This window comes from Athalia rosae, chromosome 6 (assembly GCF_917208135.1).
Source record: "Athalia rosae chromosome 6, iyAthRosa1.1, whole genome shotgun sequence".
NCBI classification, from domain to species: domain Eukaryota; kingdom Metazoa; phylum Arthropoda; class Insecta; order Hymenoptera; family Athaliidae; genus Athalia; species Athalia rosae.
In genome coordinates, this window is record NC_064031.1 from 8,318,640 (window position 1) to 8,336,534 (window position 17,895).

At 38.5% G+C, this 17,895-nt stretch overlaps 2 protein-coding genes across 3 annotated transcripts; one reads left to right on the forward strand and one right to left on the reverse strand.

Annotated features, from left to right (window-relative positions):
- Window positions 1-7,632: 7,632 nt before the first annotated feature.
- LOC112694861 lies at window positions 7,633-10,906 on the forward strand. Of its 2 annotated transcripts, XM_048656575.1 has the most exons (7): window positions 7,634-8,750; window positions 8,864-9,209; window positions 9,367-9,496; window positions 9,576-9,770; window positions 9,969-10,155; window positions 10,244-10,458; window positions 10,625-10,906. In XM_048656575.1, the coding sequence occupies exons 2-7, from the start codon at window positions 9,189-9,191 to the stop codon at window positions 10,837-10,839; spliced, it is 963 nt and encodes a 320-aa protein (XP_048512532.1). In that variant the 5' UTR covers window positions 7,634-8,750; window positions 8,864-9,188; the 3' UTR covers window positions 10,840-10,906. The 2 variants fall into 2 exon arrangements, with proteins under 2 accessions (XP_048512533.1, XP_048512532.1); XM_048656576.1 differs by having other exon boundaries at window positions 7,633-9,209; window positions 9,339-9,496.
- An 80-nt stretch (window positions 10,907-10,986) lies between these two features.
- LOC125499676 (protein ALP1-like) lies at window positions 10,987-17,351 on the reverse strand. The gene is made up of 2 exons (XM_048656572.1): window positions 11,901-17,351; window positions 10,987-11,824 (listed from the first exon to the last, which is right to left on the reverse strand). The coding sequence occupies exons 1-2, from the start codon at window positions 12,519-12,521 to the stop codon at window positions 11,126-11,128; spliced, it is 1,320 nt and encodes a 439-aa protein (XP_048512529.1). The 5' UTR covers window positions 12,522-17,351; the 3' UTR covers window positions 10,987-11,125.
- Window positions 17,352-17,895: the final 544 nt, after the last annotated feature.

The following is a 17,895-nucleotide window of genomic DNA, read 5'->3' on the forward strand; positions in this document are numbered from 1 at the left end:
ATTTGGATAAGTGATTTATGTCACAATTGTTGTTCACTTCAACTTACACGATACTTTCATTAACGGGGTTTCCGTTATCACGAAACTAGCTGTTCGTATGTACGAGGTGCTATCTATGACGGCTTGCAGGTATTGCTACCGGTAAAAAGCTTGTGCAGCGTCAATTTCCACAGATAACAATCGCAACTCACGACTACCACCAACTGTTACGAAATTGGTGTGTTTTAAAATCAGATTTGATGATTTCCACAAAAACGAGAAGATCACCGCTGTCACCAATTCGTTAGAAAATTGATGTGTTTAAAAAAAAATGTTCGTTAATTTGATTGATAAGGTTCGATTTTTCCCACAGAAACGAGGAGTACACCGCTGCCACCAGTTTGTTACGTCGGTAAAAGGTTCACCGGCGTTATGATCCAGGTTTGTTCTCGTTTTATGCAAATAAATGCAACTGCAGGAAAGGATTCAAAGTGATGAAGGTGATTGAGAGTTTGTAAATGATTATGTTACGAAGTATATTTATTTACCAAGCTCGTGGGGGCTTACAGATGTAATCAGACGTAGTTAAGTCTCAAAAAGTAATGATTATTATTGACCAGGCTCGGTGAGGCTGACAGTTGTGTTTAATAAATATTTGTAGAGTGACCGATCCAGAATTTTGGTGTTTGACTAAGGAACTATGTCCTGGAAAACCGTACTATTTGGTTCTGAGTTCAAAAGTAATTTAGATATGAAGATTGGGAATAAGGTAAACTCGGTTTATCAAAAGAGGGGGTAGGTGAAGTGGAAGTGCACGTGAAGCTGACAGGGTGCAAATCGGGAAGTCATTGCATGTCATGCTGATGCAAGCTCGAGCAATGACCGATGGTAATTGGAATAGTCAGGCAGGAAAAAGGATATCGGGTTGCATCCGGTAGAATTGGTGGTAATAATTGGTATGGATTGGGAATTGGTGAGAATGGTTGGGCGAGACGTTCGGACCATGGTCCGGACGTAACAATTTTGAACATTTCTATTATTTTCAACGTTTCCGATTTTTTTAACATTTTCAAATTATCGTAAATTTTGCCATTCTAGTCTCTTTTGACATTTTTGACGTTCTTGACATTTTTGACATTCTCGCCTTTGTGAACATTTTCATTATTATAAATAATTTCGGAATTTTTGACATTCTCATAACCTTCACTATACTCGTTATCTTGACCATTTTCGTCATTTCCATTATTCTTGTCGTTTTCTAGGTCTTCAAAGTATTCAACATTTGCAACATTTTCGTGATTTTAACAATTTTTACTATCTTCGTCGTTCCAACCATTTTCGTCATTTTCATTATTTTTTCTACTGTCAATATTTGCATGGTCCTCATCATCATCATGGTTTTCAACATTTTCTTCATTCTCGCTATTTTTTTGTTATTACTATTTTCGTCATCGTCAACATTTCTGACTGTTTTTTATTTTCCTTATTTTTACGATTTCCGTCATTTCCGCCGTATTCGTCGTTTCGACCATTTTCGATATGACAACATTTCCAACATTCGCAGCATCCTAATGATTCACTTCGATTCCATCATTATGCACCTTCATATCATTTCCACTATCTCACGTTCCGAATACTCTTGACTTCTTCACCATTTCCTTCATTTTCACCATTTGAGACATTATCACTATTTCCGTCATTCCAACGATTTTGAATGTTTCCGACAAACTAATCATTCTCGACATTTCCATCATTCTTATCATTTCAGCATTTTTATCATTTTCGTCATTCACCACATTTTCGTCGTTCTTTTCATTACCGTATTTCGCAATAATCTTGTCATTGTCACGATTTCTTTCATTTCCAACATTTTCGACCTCTCCATGATTTTTACCATTTTCCACCTTTTCACCATTTTTATCATTTTGGCCATTTCTGACCTTTTGACTGATTTCATCATTCTCAACCTCATCATTTCTAACGATAACATCATTTCCAACATTAATATCATCTCCAACATTGTGATCATTCTTCTTATTTCCAAAATTTTCGAACTTTTTATAATTTTTACTATGTTCGAGTTTTCAGAATTACGGCATTTTTATGGTTTTCGAACGTGTTACTATTTGGATTAGTCGTTTTATCCTCGTTGTTTGTAACATCATCGTCATTCTCACTATTTTCATAATTTTCAAAATTTTTGACCATTCGTTACCACCATTATTTTCACTTCAATTAGCTTTTCCTCTTTCTCATCATTCTCACTATTGTGACGATCGGACCTTTCGTGGATCGCTGACACCGCGGAAACAGCTGACCTAGCCTGTCTCTTCTGTAGCGTTACTGGACACCATCTTCCAAAACAGAACGGGGCGAAGACGGTTCCTACGCGGCTTTGCGATTCCTCTGGCGGTAGGCTTACAAAGTCACGGTCTTACTCCCTACGGTCGTAGTCCCCCGGATCACAATCTAGCTTGATTTTTACTCAGATCTTTCCAGACTAACCCACTAGACTCAACTGTGAAGTTCCTTTCACGCGAAACTAGGACTCAGGAAACAACTATAATAATTACTGGACGTGAGTCTTGTAATTAATCACGGTTTTTTTTGAGCGGTCATTCTTCCATGACAATAAAGACACCCATGAATTATCCGGGCCAAATCTTATTCTCGGTTATAATCAATGGTATGCAGTAGCATTTTATTCAAGCAACTAACCCCAGTGCTGGACCTTTCTCACCGCTCGGAAGGGCTCAGCGAAAAGAAAATTCTCGCAGACGTAGCTCACAGATCCACGTCTGCTCGTAACAGTATCCACGACATTTCAAGAATTTATGTCATTTTCACCAGTTTGATGATTCTCAAAATTGTTGTCATTTTCAAACTTGTATCATATCTGAATATCACATTATTTTTAATATTGACATTATTTGATCATCTCATAATTCTCACAATTTCCGTCATTGACAACATTTACGTCGCTCTGACGAATCTTCTCATTTCGAACATGTTTTACGTTATTCCCCGTCCAGCGGTCAGCAGTTTTCAGTGCAATATTTTGCGACCAGATGGTTAGCTCTTTCACAGCAGAAGACTCTTTCCTGAAGGTTGGGACCCTGACGGTTGTCCACGGAGAAGTACCAGAGAATTACCAGGTCGTAGACATTGATGTGATCGGTCGGAATGCGTTCGGTTATTTACAATTAATTTGAGAGAAGTAATGTTCTATCGTCATAGATAACCCATTAGTCTAGTCAACATATACCATTTTTTCGATTTTTTGTTTACCTTCTCTGAAAATCATGATCCAGGTGCCATCCAATTCGTAATGACACCTAGAAACTTTTCGAAAAATTTTAAGCAGTAAACCAACAAATCGCAACAGTTGTCAACAATTTGGGAAAAAAAAGGGTTTTAGTTGTTTGCGAATATCTCAAAAACCATTGCAGATATCAAAAATCAGAAAAAAGATCCTGCAAGAGCGAAAATTTGCTACGAAAAGGTCCCGCCTCCCAGAACTTCACCGCTATTATCTCTAATTTCAATGTGGAGTCGAAAAAAGCGCTAAAAACGGGTGTAGTGCGTACTGCGCGCGCCGACCGATTCTGCAACTTAAACTACGAGAATCAGTTTTACGCATGAAATATGAAAATCAAAAAATGAAGAAATTCACACACTCTCTGGATACTCGAATCAACAATAATCCGTTGGAAAAAAATTTTTTCCCAATTTTCCAATCAGATATCATTGTTACGTCTAACGCCTCCTCTTCTTCGTCTTTTCTTCTGCTTTTTCTCCTCTTACAATTGAACTATACCACGATCAACCCGAACCTCTACATCCTCTTTTCCTATTCCTCCATTAAATCACTCTGCAGACTGTTGCTAGCAGCAACGGCATACAAACTCAGCTAAAAACTCCACCTAATTCCGAGCCTGTCTCCTTCTCGCTATTCCTTTAAAATTCAGACTCTCCACTATCAACCTGTAACGATATTTATGTAGAAAGAGAAAGAGAGAGAGAGAGAGAGAGAGAGAGAGAGAGAGAAGGAGAAAGAGAGAAAGAGAAGAGGAAAAGAAAAGGAATAGAAATAAGAAAGGATTATCTATGCTAATCCTAGATTCGAAAAGCGAAATCGCTCTCTTCTCTGTGGGACATCGTTGGAGTTGGACGTGCCAGAATGAGGACACATATTTGAAGATTGGAAGTAATAACACAAATTGACATATGGAGCCTCCCAAACGAAAATCCAATAAAACCGTAAAGAATCATTAGCAACTTGAGCGGAAGAAATCATCCAAGAACAGCACCCACAGAGAAGTAGCCAGCATTTTTACGTCACAAACCAAAGATAAGTCGCGCAACTCCAACCCTCTCTCTCTCATTTTATTATACAACTGACGTCCTTCTAATATACTCCCGATCTTTTTATCTATTTATATATATTATCTGTAATCGTAGTGTTTAATTTATCCTAAATGTCCATGTGTCGTTAATCACCGATTTTATTTATACAATTTTACCTATATACGTTATTTATTTATTATACAGGGTGAATCCTTCAACTCTGTCAACCCGTCAGGGGTATGTTGGGGCTGCTCAGACAAGCATTTTGAGGTAACAAACTTATGGTCGGAAACTCCTCCTAACGGCTGTGGAGGGCTTTGAAGATTTTTTAAAAATTTATTTATTCATTTATTTTTTTTTTCTGGTACCCAGGGGTTGCTCCTACTTTCGCTCGAATTCGAACGTAATGGTTTGTTCTGCGCTAAAAAACGTACTTCTTAGTATCTCGTCGGTACAATGACAAGTCGAGTGTTACGTCCGATCGGTTTAGTTTTGTTTGGGATGGATCTTACGTGAACAGGAGAGTGTGTGTCTCGATTTTTTGGGTCCAAGTGCTAGCACTTTTCACCTGGGACTCGAGACCAGTGCAAACTTGGAAATAGCGGTGGTTAATAATAACACGGGAAATTTGAGGATGATGTTTTACTCGAAGAGGGATTTGGTTTTATATGCTTGTCTCCTCGGATCTGATTTATTGATTTGCTTATAATCGGGAAAATTAGGTTTAAACTCTACTGGAATTTTATATAAAAATCGAATTTACTCGTAAGAATCACTTGGTTCTTGAGATAACTACAGCCGGGTTAAGCGAGTTTCTCAATAGCCGCCTGATTCATAAGGAAAATCTAGAGGAAAACGAACATCAGCCGGTTAAAGCGAGTTCGTTTTGACACAGACTTTTCCTTTTGAATAAATTTGAAATTGGTAAAATTGAAGAATTAATTATTGGAAACAAGGGTGAATTTTGAATGAATACGTGGTTATATTTCCCGAATAAAATATAAAATACAAAATTTATAACATAAAAATACTAACTAACAGTTGATAAAAAAAAAACTCAAGTTAGAATCGGGAGTGGAATGAATTGGGGAAGTAAGAATTTTGGAAAGAGTGGAGAATGTATGAGAATAACACCTTGCTCGAATTGATTTGGAATTGGAGAAGATGGTGCGAACTGCACTGGTGGACTTCCGATTCAACTTTTAGAAAACTGGACTGAAGTTAAGTTTTTGGTGGATGAGTTAAGTGAGTGAGTTTTGTCTGATACTTTTTAGTCTGTGACTGCAACTGTATTACTGAGACTGGAACTGAGACTGGTACTGAGACTGGAACTGTGTGACTATAACTGAACTATGTAACTGAACTGAACTGTGTAACTGAACTGTGAACTATGAACTGTGTAACTGGGCTGAATTATTCTGTCTATTCTGAACTTTTTTAGTTGAGTTCCAGTTTTTATACCAGGATTTTGAGGGCGGTGTTTTGTAAATTCCTACAATTGGTTGGAATTTTCTTTTGGGGGTTCTTCCAATCGTGTGTGTTTATCTATTTTGTTCAAAATGTGTAAAATATCCCATTGGTTGAGTTTTTCTCCCACTTGGGCCTGGTTATGCTGGGGTAGTTTTCTGGGGTACAAACACTTGAGTTTTATTACTATCCTCGGGAAATTGTTCGGTTTTTGAAAGTTTACTATTATTTAATGAACAAACTGGATTTTTACCAACTCCGGAATGGAAAATTCTTAGTGAATTTGAATCATTGATTTCTGTTTTTGAACGAAGGTTCTATCATGTTTTTTACGGATTTTATATTATAAGATTGAAATTTGACTGAATTCTTCAATTTAACAAGTGTAACGAGTGTGTGATAATGTTTTATTAACGCGGAGACGGTTTAAAATTGTTCATTGGTAAATGTTAAAAATTGGTTCTTAATAATTGAAGCAATATATGAAGCTAATGGAATATTTCGAACTCGGAGTGGTTTACAATATGAAGAAAAGGGTCTTGGCCTGAAAATGTGCGTGCGGACCAGGGATTTGTTTAGACTATTCTAGGGTTTTACGACCGACTCTCCAGATTCCACATCTGCAAGATCTCAGGTTCGAATGGTCATCTCTGGGACCTTTGTTTAGTTAAAACCTAGGGGATATTAGAAATTTTGAATTTAGGAGTCCCGTGGGACGTAACACGAGTAATTATGAACCGCCTTACTTGGGTCGAGCTAACAGATGTGCATTATGCGTACCGCGCCAATGATTCGAATTCACTCGCTGCGCAACGCTGGTATCGTGAACGGTTCCCAAACCGACCTTTTCCCCACAGGCAAGTTTTCTCTGCAGTTAATCGTCACGCTAGGGAAACTGGGTACCATAAAGAAAAAATTAATAACAAAAAAAAATTTTTTTCAAAATTTAAAAAACAAAACTCCAAAGCCCTCCACAGCCGTTAGGAGGAGTTTCCGACCATAAGTGTGTTACCTCAAAATGCTTGTCTGAGCAGCCCCAACATACCCCTGACAGGTTGACAGAGTTGAAGGATTCACCCTGTATGTCCGAAACGTTTTTGATTTCTTTTTAATTTTTGACTTAGACTAATTTTACGTGTCTATATACATATATTTTATCATTGACTCGAACGAAGGCATATATATATATTTCTAATGCAAGTAACGAAATAACGGCCCTTTTTTAAATTTCATGGACATTCAAGACGGTTAACCGATTTTATTTGACGTGTGTGAATGTGAGTGTATGTTATGTGACGTTATTAGCTAGGAATTAAGTATTAAATTTATTTATTTTGCAAATCTAAAACTTCATAACTAGTTATATATTTTGTATGCATCAATAATAATTGTAAATGAGTTAAAATAAAAATATATACTAAAATTTCTTATAAACCGGCTGAGCAACAACAATCCTCTTCATCAAAAAGGGCTTCTTACGTATTATTGAAATAAGTAATCACGAGGACACCAATCATCGAACTTTTATCACTTCAGACCTTTCCAGCAAGGGGCGAACCCTTTATAATTGTTGACGCGCCCAAAGTCGCACGTTACAACTGGTCGCAGTGGTACTCTTGGTAGAAAGTGTTATTTAATAGTAAGCTTTGAAGGTTAATTGTAAGATAATAACCCTGAACAATCTTTGACCGGTCGCAATACTTGCCAACCGTCAAAGATAGCACCTCGTACACAAACCGTGTTCATAAGAGGAACTTGTAAACATTGCGCGATTTGATTCAGGTTAGCGCAAAATATCCCTGGTCGAATTGACAGCAGCGACACAGCAGTGGTGGGGGGATCACATCGATCGGCTACGATCTGTCATTATCCACGGCGTGTTCACCGCACAAAACTGATACAGTCATTCAACGATGATTTAACGATAAACGAAACGCGTTGGCAGTCTGAAGGTTTTAGCAGTTAGAAGTGAGCATGTAATCATACTTGATGCGTCTCGTTCATTTTCTTTTTCTTACAACACTCATTTCGAATGCGTCTATGGCAAGTGTTTATTTTGTCATCGACGGAGATCATCTTATCCTATTCAATTCACCATGTCATTTTCCTGACCAAAATAACAACATCGGTCGTAGTTTCCACGATATTATCGACAGATAGATTCTAATATTTTCGGTAAACGAGCCGTGAATCATAACAGGTCGTGGCCGGTTGTTTGTTCATTCGTGGTGTCATAGAAATATCCGTGTTGTCATCCGAGGACAGTTCACTGGTTGTATTATAGCTATGATCCGTCGACTGAGGTTCTTGTATCAGTCGTTTACGGGGAGCGGGGTTTGCAGATTCGTCGGAGGATTCGCGTGGTGAAGTATGGAACCGATGCGCTCCTTGAGCACTTTTTCGTGATTCTGATACTGATGTTTCCGTTTCTGGTCTCGGTCTCTTGGTGTGAATTGGAAGAATTTAAATCGCATTAGGTGGTGGGTTTCTCGAGAGCGCGTCGGCGTTAGAGTTAGCCCTGCCCTTTCTATACACGATGTCGTATGAATATTCGTCTAGCGTCAGCCTCTAACGTGAGATTCGAGATGTTCGGTCTGTTACGCTATCAATCCAAATGAGTGGTTTATGGTCCGTTACCAATGTGAAATTGCAACCGTATACGTATGGCCTAAAATGCTTTTCTGCGAGAATGATAGCTAATTATTCTTCGTCCGTTGTAGAATAATTCGTTTCGGCCTTTTGAAGTGTTCGCGATGCATGTGCTATGGGAAGGTCCTCGCCTATCTTGCCCTGACTCAGTACCGCGCCTATCGCGTGATTCGATGCGTCCGTTGTTATGACGGAAGGTTTTTCGAAGTCCGGGTACTGTAAAATCGGTTCGGCACAGATGGTGTCGCGCAACAGTTCGAATGCTGCCTGATGCTCGGATGTCCAAAGGAATGCTGTATTCTCCTTAAGTGGGTCATTTATTGGCTTAGCGATTTTGGCGAAATCAGGAATAAATCTGCGGTAGTATCCGATTAATCCTAGAAATTGTTTGATCTGTTTTGTTTCGTTCCATCACGCATAGGCCAATGTCCGCCTGAGTTTTGTCCAAGGTTCGTTTGGATCTATATGCGCGCTTAAGGTCTCTAAGGCCGCTGTCCCATGGACTCCGTATTCGTTGCGGAGTTATTCCGGTCAACCGATCCGCAATCTAGGGTTTTTCCAAGGGCCAATCAGCGACGTTCCGGTCATTTTGTTCCGTGTACATTGCGGGCATTCGTAAAATTTTACGCAACAAGTCGATTGCTCAGAATAAAACAAGTAAACTAACCTTAAACAACAAAGCAAACTCAAGAATAAAATAAATTTGTAATAATAAAAAATACGGCATCGCATGCAAGAAGTACACAATGAACCAGTCCATCGATCCCGTAAGTTATCATACAAAAACTACGGTAATATAATATTATAACTTATCAGAATAGCTTAACCAATATAATAAGTATATTGGGCACCGAAACATTATGTCTTGTTTGTCAATTCTACTGACCTTCAATCAGGAATTTATGCTACTGTTGTGATTGACAGCCCGTCAAGTGTGGATATTGCGGATGGCTGATAGGGGGTTGTAACAATATTATTCAGCACAAGTGCTTCATGCACTTCACTGAAGAAAATGACCTGCTCCACGTTGATGACAATTTTGTTGTAACTTATAGTAAGTTGGTTTACTTAAGTATCGTCATGCAACATCGTCATTTCTATGAACATCTATTGGTATTTGCACATTTTTGCAGTCCCGAGGGTGGATACTATCTCAACAAATACGCAAATAACTACCGACGAGACCTCCCAAATTGAAGGAAGAGATGAAATTTTGATACAAGCCGTATTCATGAGACCTGCACTTTATAATATCAAGCTGCCCATCAAGAAGCGAACAAAACTTAAAAAGGATGCACTGTGGCTAGAAGTTGGCCAAGCGCTTGGAGGTTTTTTTTTTAGAAATTATTATCAATGTGACAAAACATCAGTTTTTCGTAGCTGCATAATTATAAGTAGGGGCTGTAGGCTCTGGTCACAGAACTATTTCTGACAGAGGAGTCTCGACTCTTTTATAAAACATCCATTGAGTCAGAACAGGAGAGAGACGAAATTTACATCAATGACTGTATTGAATGTTATCACAGGAACAATGACAACTGAGGCGATCAAGAAGCGATGGCAATATTTAAGGGATTGTTTCACCAAATCGAGAAATAAACTTATGAAGTACAAGCCAAGTGGGTCTGCTGCTGACATTTTGAACAAAGGAAAACAATGTTTCCGGTTCTATGAGCAAATGAGTTTTTTATGCGACTCGCTACCAAGCATTCCGTACGTACATTTTGATTTCATTAATGATCAGAATTGCCAACAAAATCGTGTCTGTACTGTATGATCAAATTGATGTTTTATTTCCTAGAACTGTGAGTAATATTGAGCCATCTTCAACCGCAGCCGCCACCTCAAATGATAGTGGATGTTCTAGTGTTCCGCCTAACTGCAACATTTCGTATGTTTCTCCTGCTACTTCGTCAGGGGGATCGACATCTTCGTCTGTTGACCCATTCGATGTAGTGAATAATTCAATGAGGTCACCACCACCACCCTCAAGGACTCCAACACCAGGAGCAAAAAGTAAGTACATCTAACATAAAAACTTTGGATCAGCTGTCTTTTTTTCTATATTTCTACTAATTTTATAAAATCTCGGGTCAAAATTACTAGGTATATTGCAAAGAATCAAATTTCAAAGTCCCTGCATCCGATACACCGATGACTTGTTAACTGATTTGAATTTTAGGGCGAAAGACCACAGCTGACAATAACGTCGAATTGCGATCTGCACTAGTATCTGCATTGCAAGAAAAAGTACCACAAACAGATGCAGTGGACGGGTTCCTGGCTAGGCTGGGCGAAGGCTTGCGGAGGATTCCGTATCGTGAGAGATGCCGACTAGAAATTAGTTTCCTAACCCAGCTGATGGAGGTTGAAGATCAATTAAATTTACCAGACTGAAATTCTATGCTTCAGAACTTATTTTTGGACATGTTTTGAAATAGAGTTGTACTTCTTTTGCTGACTATTTCTTGAAGTATGAGCTTCTTCACACCCCATCCTAGCTTTTGATAACTCTTCACCTAAATGGGAAACTTGAATCTTAACTCTGAAGTATTTCAAAACGGTGGAGAAATTATAATCGGGAAAACAATTTATTGATACATATTTATAGATTTAGAGCTATTGGGTAAGCAAGCGGTAGACAAACCAAGTTTTTGCACAAGCCGAATCATTTAACAATGTTTTAAAAATCGTTCTGCATTGCTCTCTCCCATTGCCAGGGAACTGCACCTGCGCCTTCGAAAAAGGTAGCATAGTCTTCCCTTATCTGTGTTGCATGTCGACTGCGTGTGTGTGGTCCAAGATATTGGATGTCAGAAAGCCCAAGGGAGGTTGCACACCGTTCATCAGTGCTTAAAGTTGAATAAAATCTTGGCCGCAAAGGCGTTTCTGCCTCGTACGATAATATATAATTATGGAGGCAACACGCTGCTTGCACAATTTTCTTAGCAGTGGGTACAGATGCCTCAATTGGCTTACGAAAGATCCTCCATTTTGCTGCAAGAATACCAAATGCGCTTTCAACCACTCTGCGAGCCCTACTGAGCCGGTAATTAAAGACTTTTTTTCTCCGATCTAATGCACGGCTTCGAGGATAAGGTCTCATCATGTATTCTGTGAGCGGAAAAGCTTCATCAGCCACAAGAACATATGGCAAGATTGGTCCATCACTGCTAACAGCTCGAGATGAAGGTAGTTGAAACCGATCTCCCTCAAACGTACCACCCATCTCACTATTTCTGAAGACCCCGCCATCGCTCTGACGACCTTCTGCTCCAATATCCACTAATGTGAAGCGATAGTGCGCATCACTACACGCCAGCAGTACTATGCTGTGACTGCCCTTATAGTTATAAAATGTGGAACCACTATTTGCTGGAGCCTATTAAAAAATACCGGCATCAATATGTTTATCACATCATCACAACTAGTTAAACGGGTACCTCGCATATACTCACTTGCAGCGTGACGTGTTTCCCATCAATAGCCCCAATACAATTCGGAAAATTCCATTTTGCTTCAAAATCTTCTGCTACAGATGTCCAATTCTCTGCGTTGTCAACCAAGAATACTGTGTCTTTTAAACATCGCCAAATTTCTTCACAACCTTCAGCAATAATTTTAGATGCAGTATTGTTTCCGATTCTAAAGGCAAATGAAATTGATACCATACTGTCCCCGGATGCCAGATAACGCAGTACGATTTCGAGTCGAGTACGAGCTGAGATTGGAGTACGCACTACCGTCTTTTTTGTCAAGTTGGGTCCTGTGAGAGCCAGCAACTTTTCAAAACATTCAGGCGTCATTCGAAAATAGGTAATATACTTCTCATGATCATGTAACAGCATCTCTCGAACTAAGTTATTGCTTGCACCCTGGCGAAGTCGACTTTCCAATTCAAATATCGGTCGCACCCAAAATCTGCGAGGTCTTTGGTGTTCTTCAGCCTCCATAAATTCGTGCATCGTCAATAACTTCAACAACTTTCTGCGCATAATTCGCTGCTGCGAAGGCTGCCGAATTTTACGCCACTTTATCCACAAAACAGAGATGGATATCAATAAAGTTTCTGCATCCATTATTATCACGCAGGTAATGAATTGATAATACTCTGTAATAGAGTTGAGGCGTTGACTGATGATTCAGTTAACGGTTGAGGTAATGCTGTTCGTGTTCACGTCACTTTAATGCTCGCTCTTCTCGTTTGTTATTATTCTTCTGTTGATATGTGCTGTCAATATTTGTGTTGTCTTTTTGCTTTTACGGATATGGTCCGGTGTTTTCAAGTTCGTCTGGCACATGATTGCGGACTGTACGCTCTCGGAACCTCATTATCAAATCAAAATCGTGCATTTCGAATTGTGCGCCAGAAGGAGACACTGCAATTGGCAGAACATTGTTACGTCCGTAAAAATTTCGGACCATGGGAGAACGGCATTTAAGAAAGCCCGGAGTCGAGAATGCCGGAGCGCTGCTGATTGGCTCTTGGAAAAACCCTAGATTGCGGATCGGTTGACCGGAATAACTCCGCAACGAATACGGAGTCCATGGGACAGCGGCCTAAGTGTATCGGCGAGGTTTACCGACTCTGGCTTCATGCGCCTAACTGCTTTGCCCTCTAATTTGAGCTGCACTTAGAACGCGAATTGAGAGTGATCTCGCGGGTTTATCAAATTTTGAATTTTATTTACTCTGGTCACGAATACCCCGTACGACATATTTTTTCCGTTGAATGTCGGAAGTACGCCTGATGCGTGTTGGATTGACATGGAAGAGAAACTATTATCTTCCTGATGGTTCATTTTGATTTGCTAACTTTATATCCATTTTATAGCTATGGAACACTAATTGTTAGATGAATGATTCAAACGACTCACAGGAGTGCAGCTACGATGATATAGATGTGGGTTAGCTGAATTTTCTGTGAGGTGTGTAACGATTCTTTTATTTTGAATATCCGCTATGAATTAAGGTTACACGTTGGTCAATATTTGTTGGCAGGTATTATTGTCTTTAATTTAGTTATAAGTTGTCAGGGCGCTCATTATGTACAATAGTTATATAATTTCTTGGATCCTCTTGCCGTACATATATGTTTGCGTGTAAAATAATGAGACGCCAATATATCACAAAAGGAACGAATAACAGGTATGGTAAGAATAAATAGCACGCGACACAGTGTATATGAATAAATAGAACGAATACAGGTGTATAAAATAAAATCAGGGACCGTCGACTATTTATACATGACGTGATTAATAAAAGAAAGGCGAGCGGGATATAGAGACAATAATGCAATGATATTCGGTAATGAGCTCGATCTCCCTGGCACATTACATTAATTAAATATATATATATATATGTACGTATCTCTATGAACTTATCTTATCATCGCTCACGTCTACTCGTCATGACGGCCCAGGGAGAAGAGGACTAATTTTTGAGGATACGTCGAGTCGACAATTATCGGCATTACCCGACAATTGTCGATTCTTTACGCCTTATCCCCGCTCTAGCATGACAGGTGCCTACAGGTGTAAGCGTGACGCGTGTTGTCCTGTTGACCTTGGCCCAGTTGTCCGATCAGCTGGGCCCGATGATGTGTTGTCAGCGTTTTCTGCGGTGTCCGGGTGCTGACGGAATTGTAGGTTCTCTCTGCTACTGGTAACTGCTACACAAAGCTATCACTGCTGCTGTTTTCCGGTTATTGTCCAGTTGTTATCGAGATAATTTCCACTTTTTTGATGCTTAGCAAAATTACTGCCTCATCGAAGAATAACGAGGGAGTCTATGCAATTAACACAGCACTGTTTGAGAATTTCAGTACTCGGTGAAGATTACTGAGTTCTTCGGTCACCATTAATCACGGTCAACTGTTATGTCTTGACGTCGCGATTTGTAGTCATCAAATGTCCGCAAAATTGATTACTAATTGTCCATTGTTGCTGATTTAGAGATTTGTCGTCGCTTTGTCGCGATATGATTGAATACGTCACTCTTTAGCGAATAAGTTCAAATTTTACTCACATCTTTGAAGTTTCCGAACAAAACTAGAAGGTTTTCGCTGCCACCAATTTGTTACAAAATTGATGTGTTCGAAAAATGTTGGTTGATTTAATTAATTAGCTCTGATGTTTTCTACAAAAACGAAAAGTTCACCGCTGCCACCAATTTGTTACGTCGGTAAACGCTGCTACCAATGTTGGGTCGGTAAAAGGTTCACTGGCGTTATTATTGTTAGTGAATACGATGAGGAATATGTTTATTTTCTGAACTTGTAGAGACCTATAGGCGTAATCAGACGTGATTAGGTCTTAAAGAGGAATTTTAACATTGACCAGGCTCGGGGAGGCTCGCAGGTGTGTTCGATGAATAATTGTAGAGTGACCGATTCAGGATTCCGGTGTTTGACTAAGGAACTATGTCCTGGAAAACCGTACTATTCGGTTCTAAGTTCGGAAGTAATTTCGATTTGAAAATTTGGAATTGAGGTTGATTTGTTTTATTGGGAAAACATGTAAGTGAAGTGGGAGTACATGTGTAGCTGACAGGGTGCAAATCGGAAGGTCGTTGCACTTGCATGTCATGCTGATGAAAGGTCGAGCAATGACCGATAGCGGTTAAATGGAAGGCAGCGAGAAAGATATCGGGTTGCGTCTGGGAAAATTGTTGTTAATGATTGATATGTATTGGGAATTAGTAAGAATGGTTGAGCGAGACGTTTGGACTAAGTTCCGGACGAAACAAAGCGATAAAAATGGTACAAAGGTCAAAGATGTTGAAAATGACGGGAATGGTAAAAATGATGGTAATGTTAAAAACGACAACGGAAGTAAAAATGACGAAAGTGTAAGAAAGGTGAAAAGGGCCGAAAATCATAGAAATGTTAAGAATGATGAAATAGTAGATAGGTAAAAAATGTAGAATTTGATGAAATAAGAGAAAATGATGGAAATATTAAAAATTATCAAAATCGTTGAAATGACAAAAATGTTGGAAATGACGAAAATAGTGAGAAAGGTCTAAAAGTTGAAAATCACGGAAATGGCGAAAGTGATGAAAATGGTAAGAAGGTCTGAAATATTGTATTTCATGGAAATGGTGAAAATTATAAAAATGATGAAGATGACGAGAATCGTAGAAATTACAAAAATATCAGAGATGACAGAAAAGTGCAAATAATGAAGAAAGTGTATATGATGGAGATGTTGGAAAGGTCGGAAATGCCGAAAATTATGAAAGTGTTGAAAATGACGAAATAATTCAAAAGTCGAAGATGTTGAAAATGACGGAAATAGTGAACATGATAAAAATGGTGTACATTACGATAATAGCGAAAATGATGAAAAAGATACAAACGAAGAGAATAGTGGAATCGACGAAGATGGTGAAATCAACAGAAATGTTGAAAATGAAGGAAAAAGACAAATCATAAGAAAAGTGAGAAGGTCGGGAATATTGAAAATGATCGAAATAGTAAAAATGATTAAAAAGCTGAAAACGACAAGGATAGTGAAAATTACGGAAATGGTGATGAGATAGTGAAGATGATGAAAATTTTTGAAAGGTCGAAGATTGTGCCCATGAAGCACAGGACATCTACAGGATGTCCAACTTAAGTCTTATGAAGCCCACAAATATCCAGGACTAATGAGATATCCTTAAAATATTTCATTTACGTCTGGGATCAATCGGATATCCATAGGATATCTCCTATCGCTTCACTAAGACATATTGGATATCTTTGAGATGTCCGGTATAATAGACATATGTTTTGTGAAAATCATCTCGCTCGGCATATTACATACATCCACAGTCATTTCGTAAAGGCTTTCCTATATGTTTTAAAATATATTTTATCTATGAATGATATTCATATTGTATGATATAGTATACGATGCTTGTATAATATATCTATTAGGGTGTCTTATATTCACCAAGTTGGCTATTTCGACTTGGGTATCGTCAAAATCGTTTTTTTTTTACCTATGAACAATTTCAGAAATAGAAAAAAAATTTTACGATACCGTTCAACCCTGCCTAAATAACGATACTTTTCCTATTTAATTAACATGGGATTTTCGTACTTTTTAGTAAATAATTTTTATTTCGCTAATTATACTCTTTAATTCACCAACAATGCTCAATTCTGCTTCTATTATGATCCCTTCAGATCAAGTTTTTTTCATATTAGCGCAAAAAATTATTTTATTGTTTTTTTTTTTACTTCAACAACCGTCCGCTAGAGGGCCACGTATCCAATATATCTGGTTCTTTTAGTTATTTCGTGTTGGTAAAAACTGTATTACCGTACTTTGATTTGAACTATAGTTCCTTTTTAGAATCACTGTGTATTATTGTGTCTTAATGCGTCCTCATATCTCGAAAACGAGAAATAACACATTTCGGTAACTTGACTCTATCGCTTCGGAGAGTCATGGGAAAGCTATAGTATTGTTTTCAGATTTTTTAACGGTGTCGATCATCGCGAAAATGGGCCATGGAAAGTAGGCAGGGTATTCTCTGTCGCTCGACGCGCGTCATTACGCGCATAAGCGTCGACGAGCTCGAATTTGCGCGCGCCGCTAACTTTGATGATTTTTCACTCGAAAACAAAGCCGAACGCATCTCCGAAATTGATTCACAGGCTGTAATATAGTTCAAAGTATATGTCAGCCTTTTTTTCTAAATTTTTCGGTGCTATCCGTCGGTGTTTTAAAAATCATTTAAAATTCAATTGTTGAATGAACGAATGATAAATGAACTTTTTTGGCACCATTCATTTTTTTCCTCAATCTATGGCTTTATCCGCGTGAATGCTGGAAAAAAAATTAAATCCATATTATTTCTGACGGAGTTATGATTTTTTGAAGAAACCGCTGCTCAATTTTTCGATTGGTAATAATAAATCGAAATTTGCACTAATTCAAAAATTCTTCGGCACAAAAGTCTAACTCCCCATGGACAATCGACATGCCAAATCGAGAAAATATCTGGGAGGTGACTGATCCGGTTCACGTGGAATGGCCCATGTTCAGGATGACGAAAATAATGAGAATAACGAAGATGGTGGAGAGAATCAAATCGGTGGAAACGATGAAAATGATTATAAGGTTGAAATTATTGGCCTGACGAAAATGGTAAGAATAATGAGAATGTTGAAAATTACGAAAATCGTGAAGATGACGGAGATGTTCAAGATGACAAAAATAGTGAAAACAATGAAAATAGTAAAAATGACAGAAACAGTAGAAACGATGAAAATGGCGGAAACATCAGAGATGTTGAAAATTACGGAAGGGTAAAAAGGTCGAAAATGTCGGAAATTGTCAATGTTGGAAAGGTCAAAAATGCTGAAAATAACGAAAATTTTTAAAATGATAGAAATGGTGAAAAAGTCGAAAATGTTGAATATCATGAAAATGATGGGAATGACATGAATATTAAAGATGA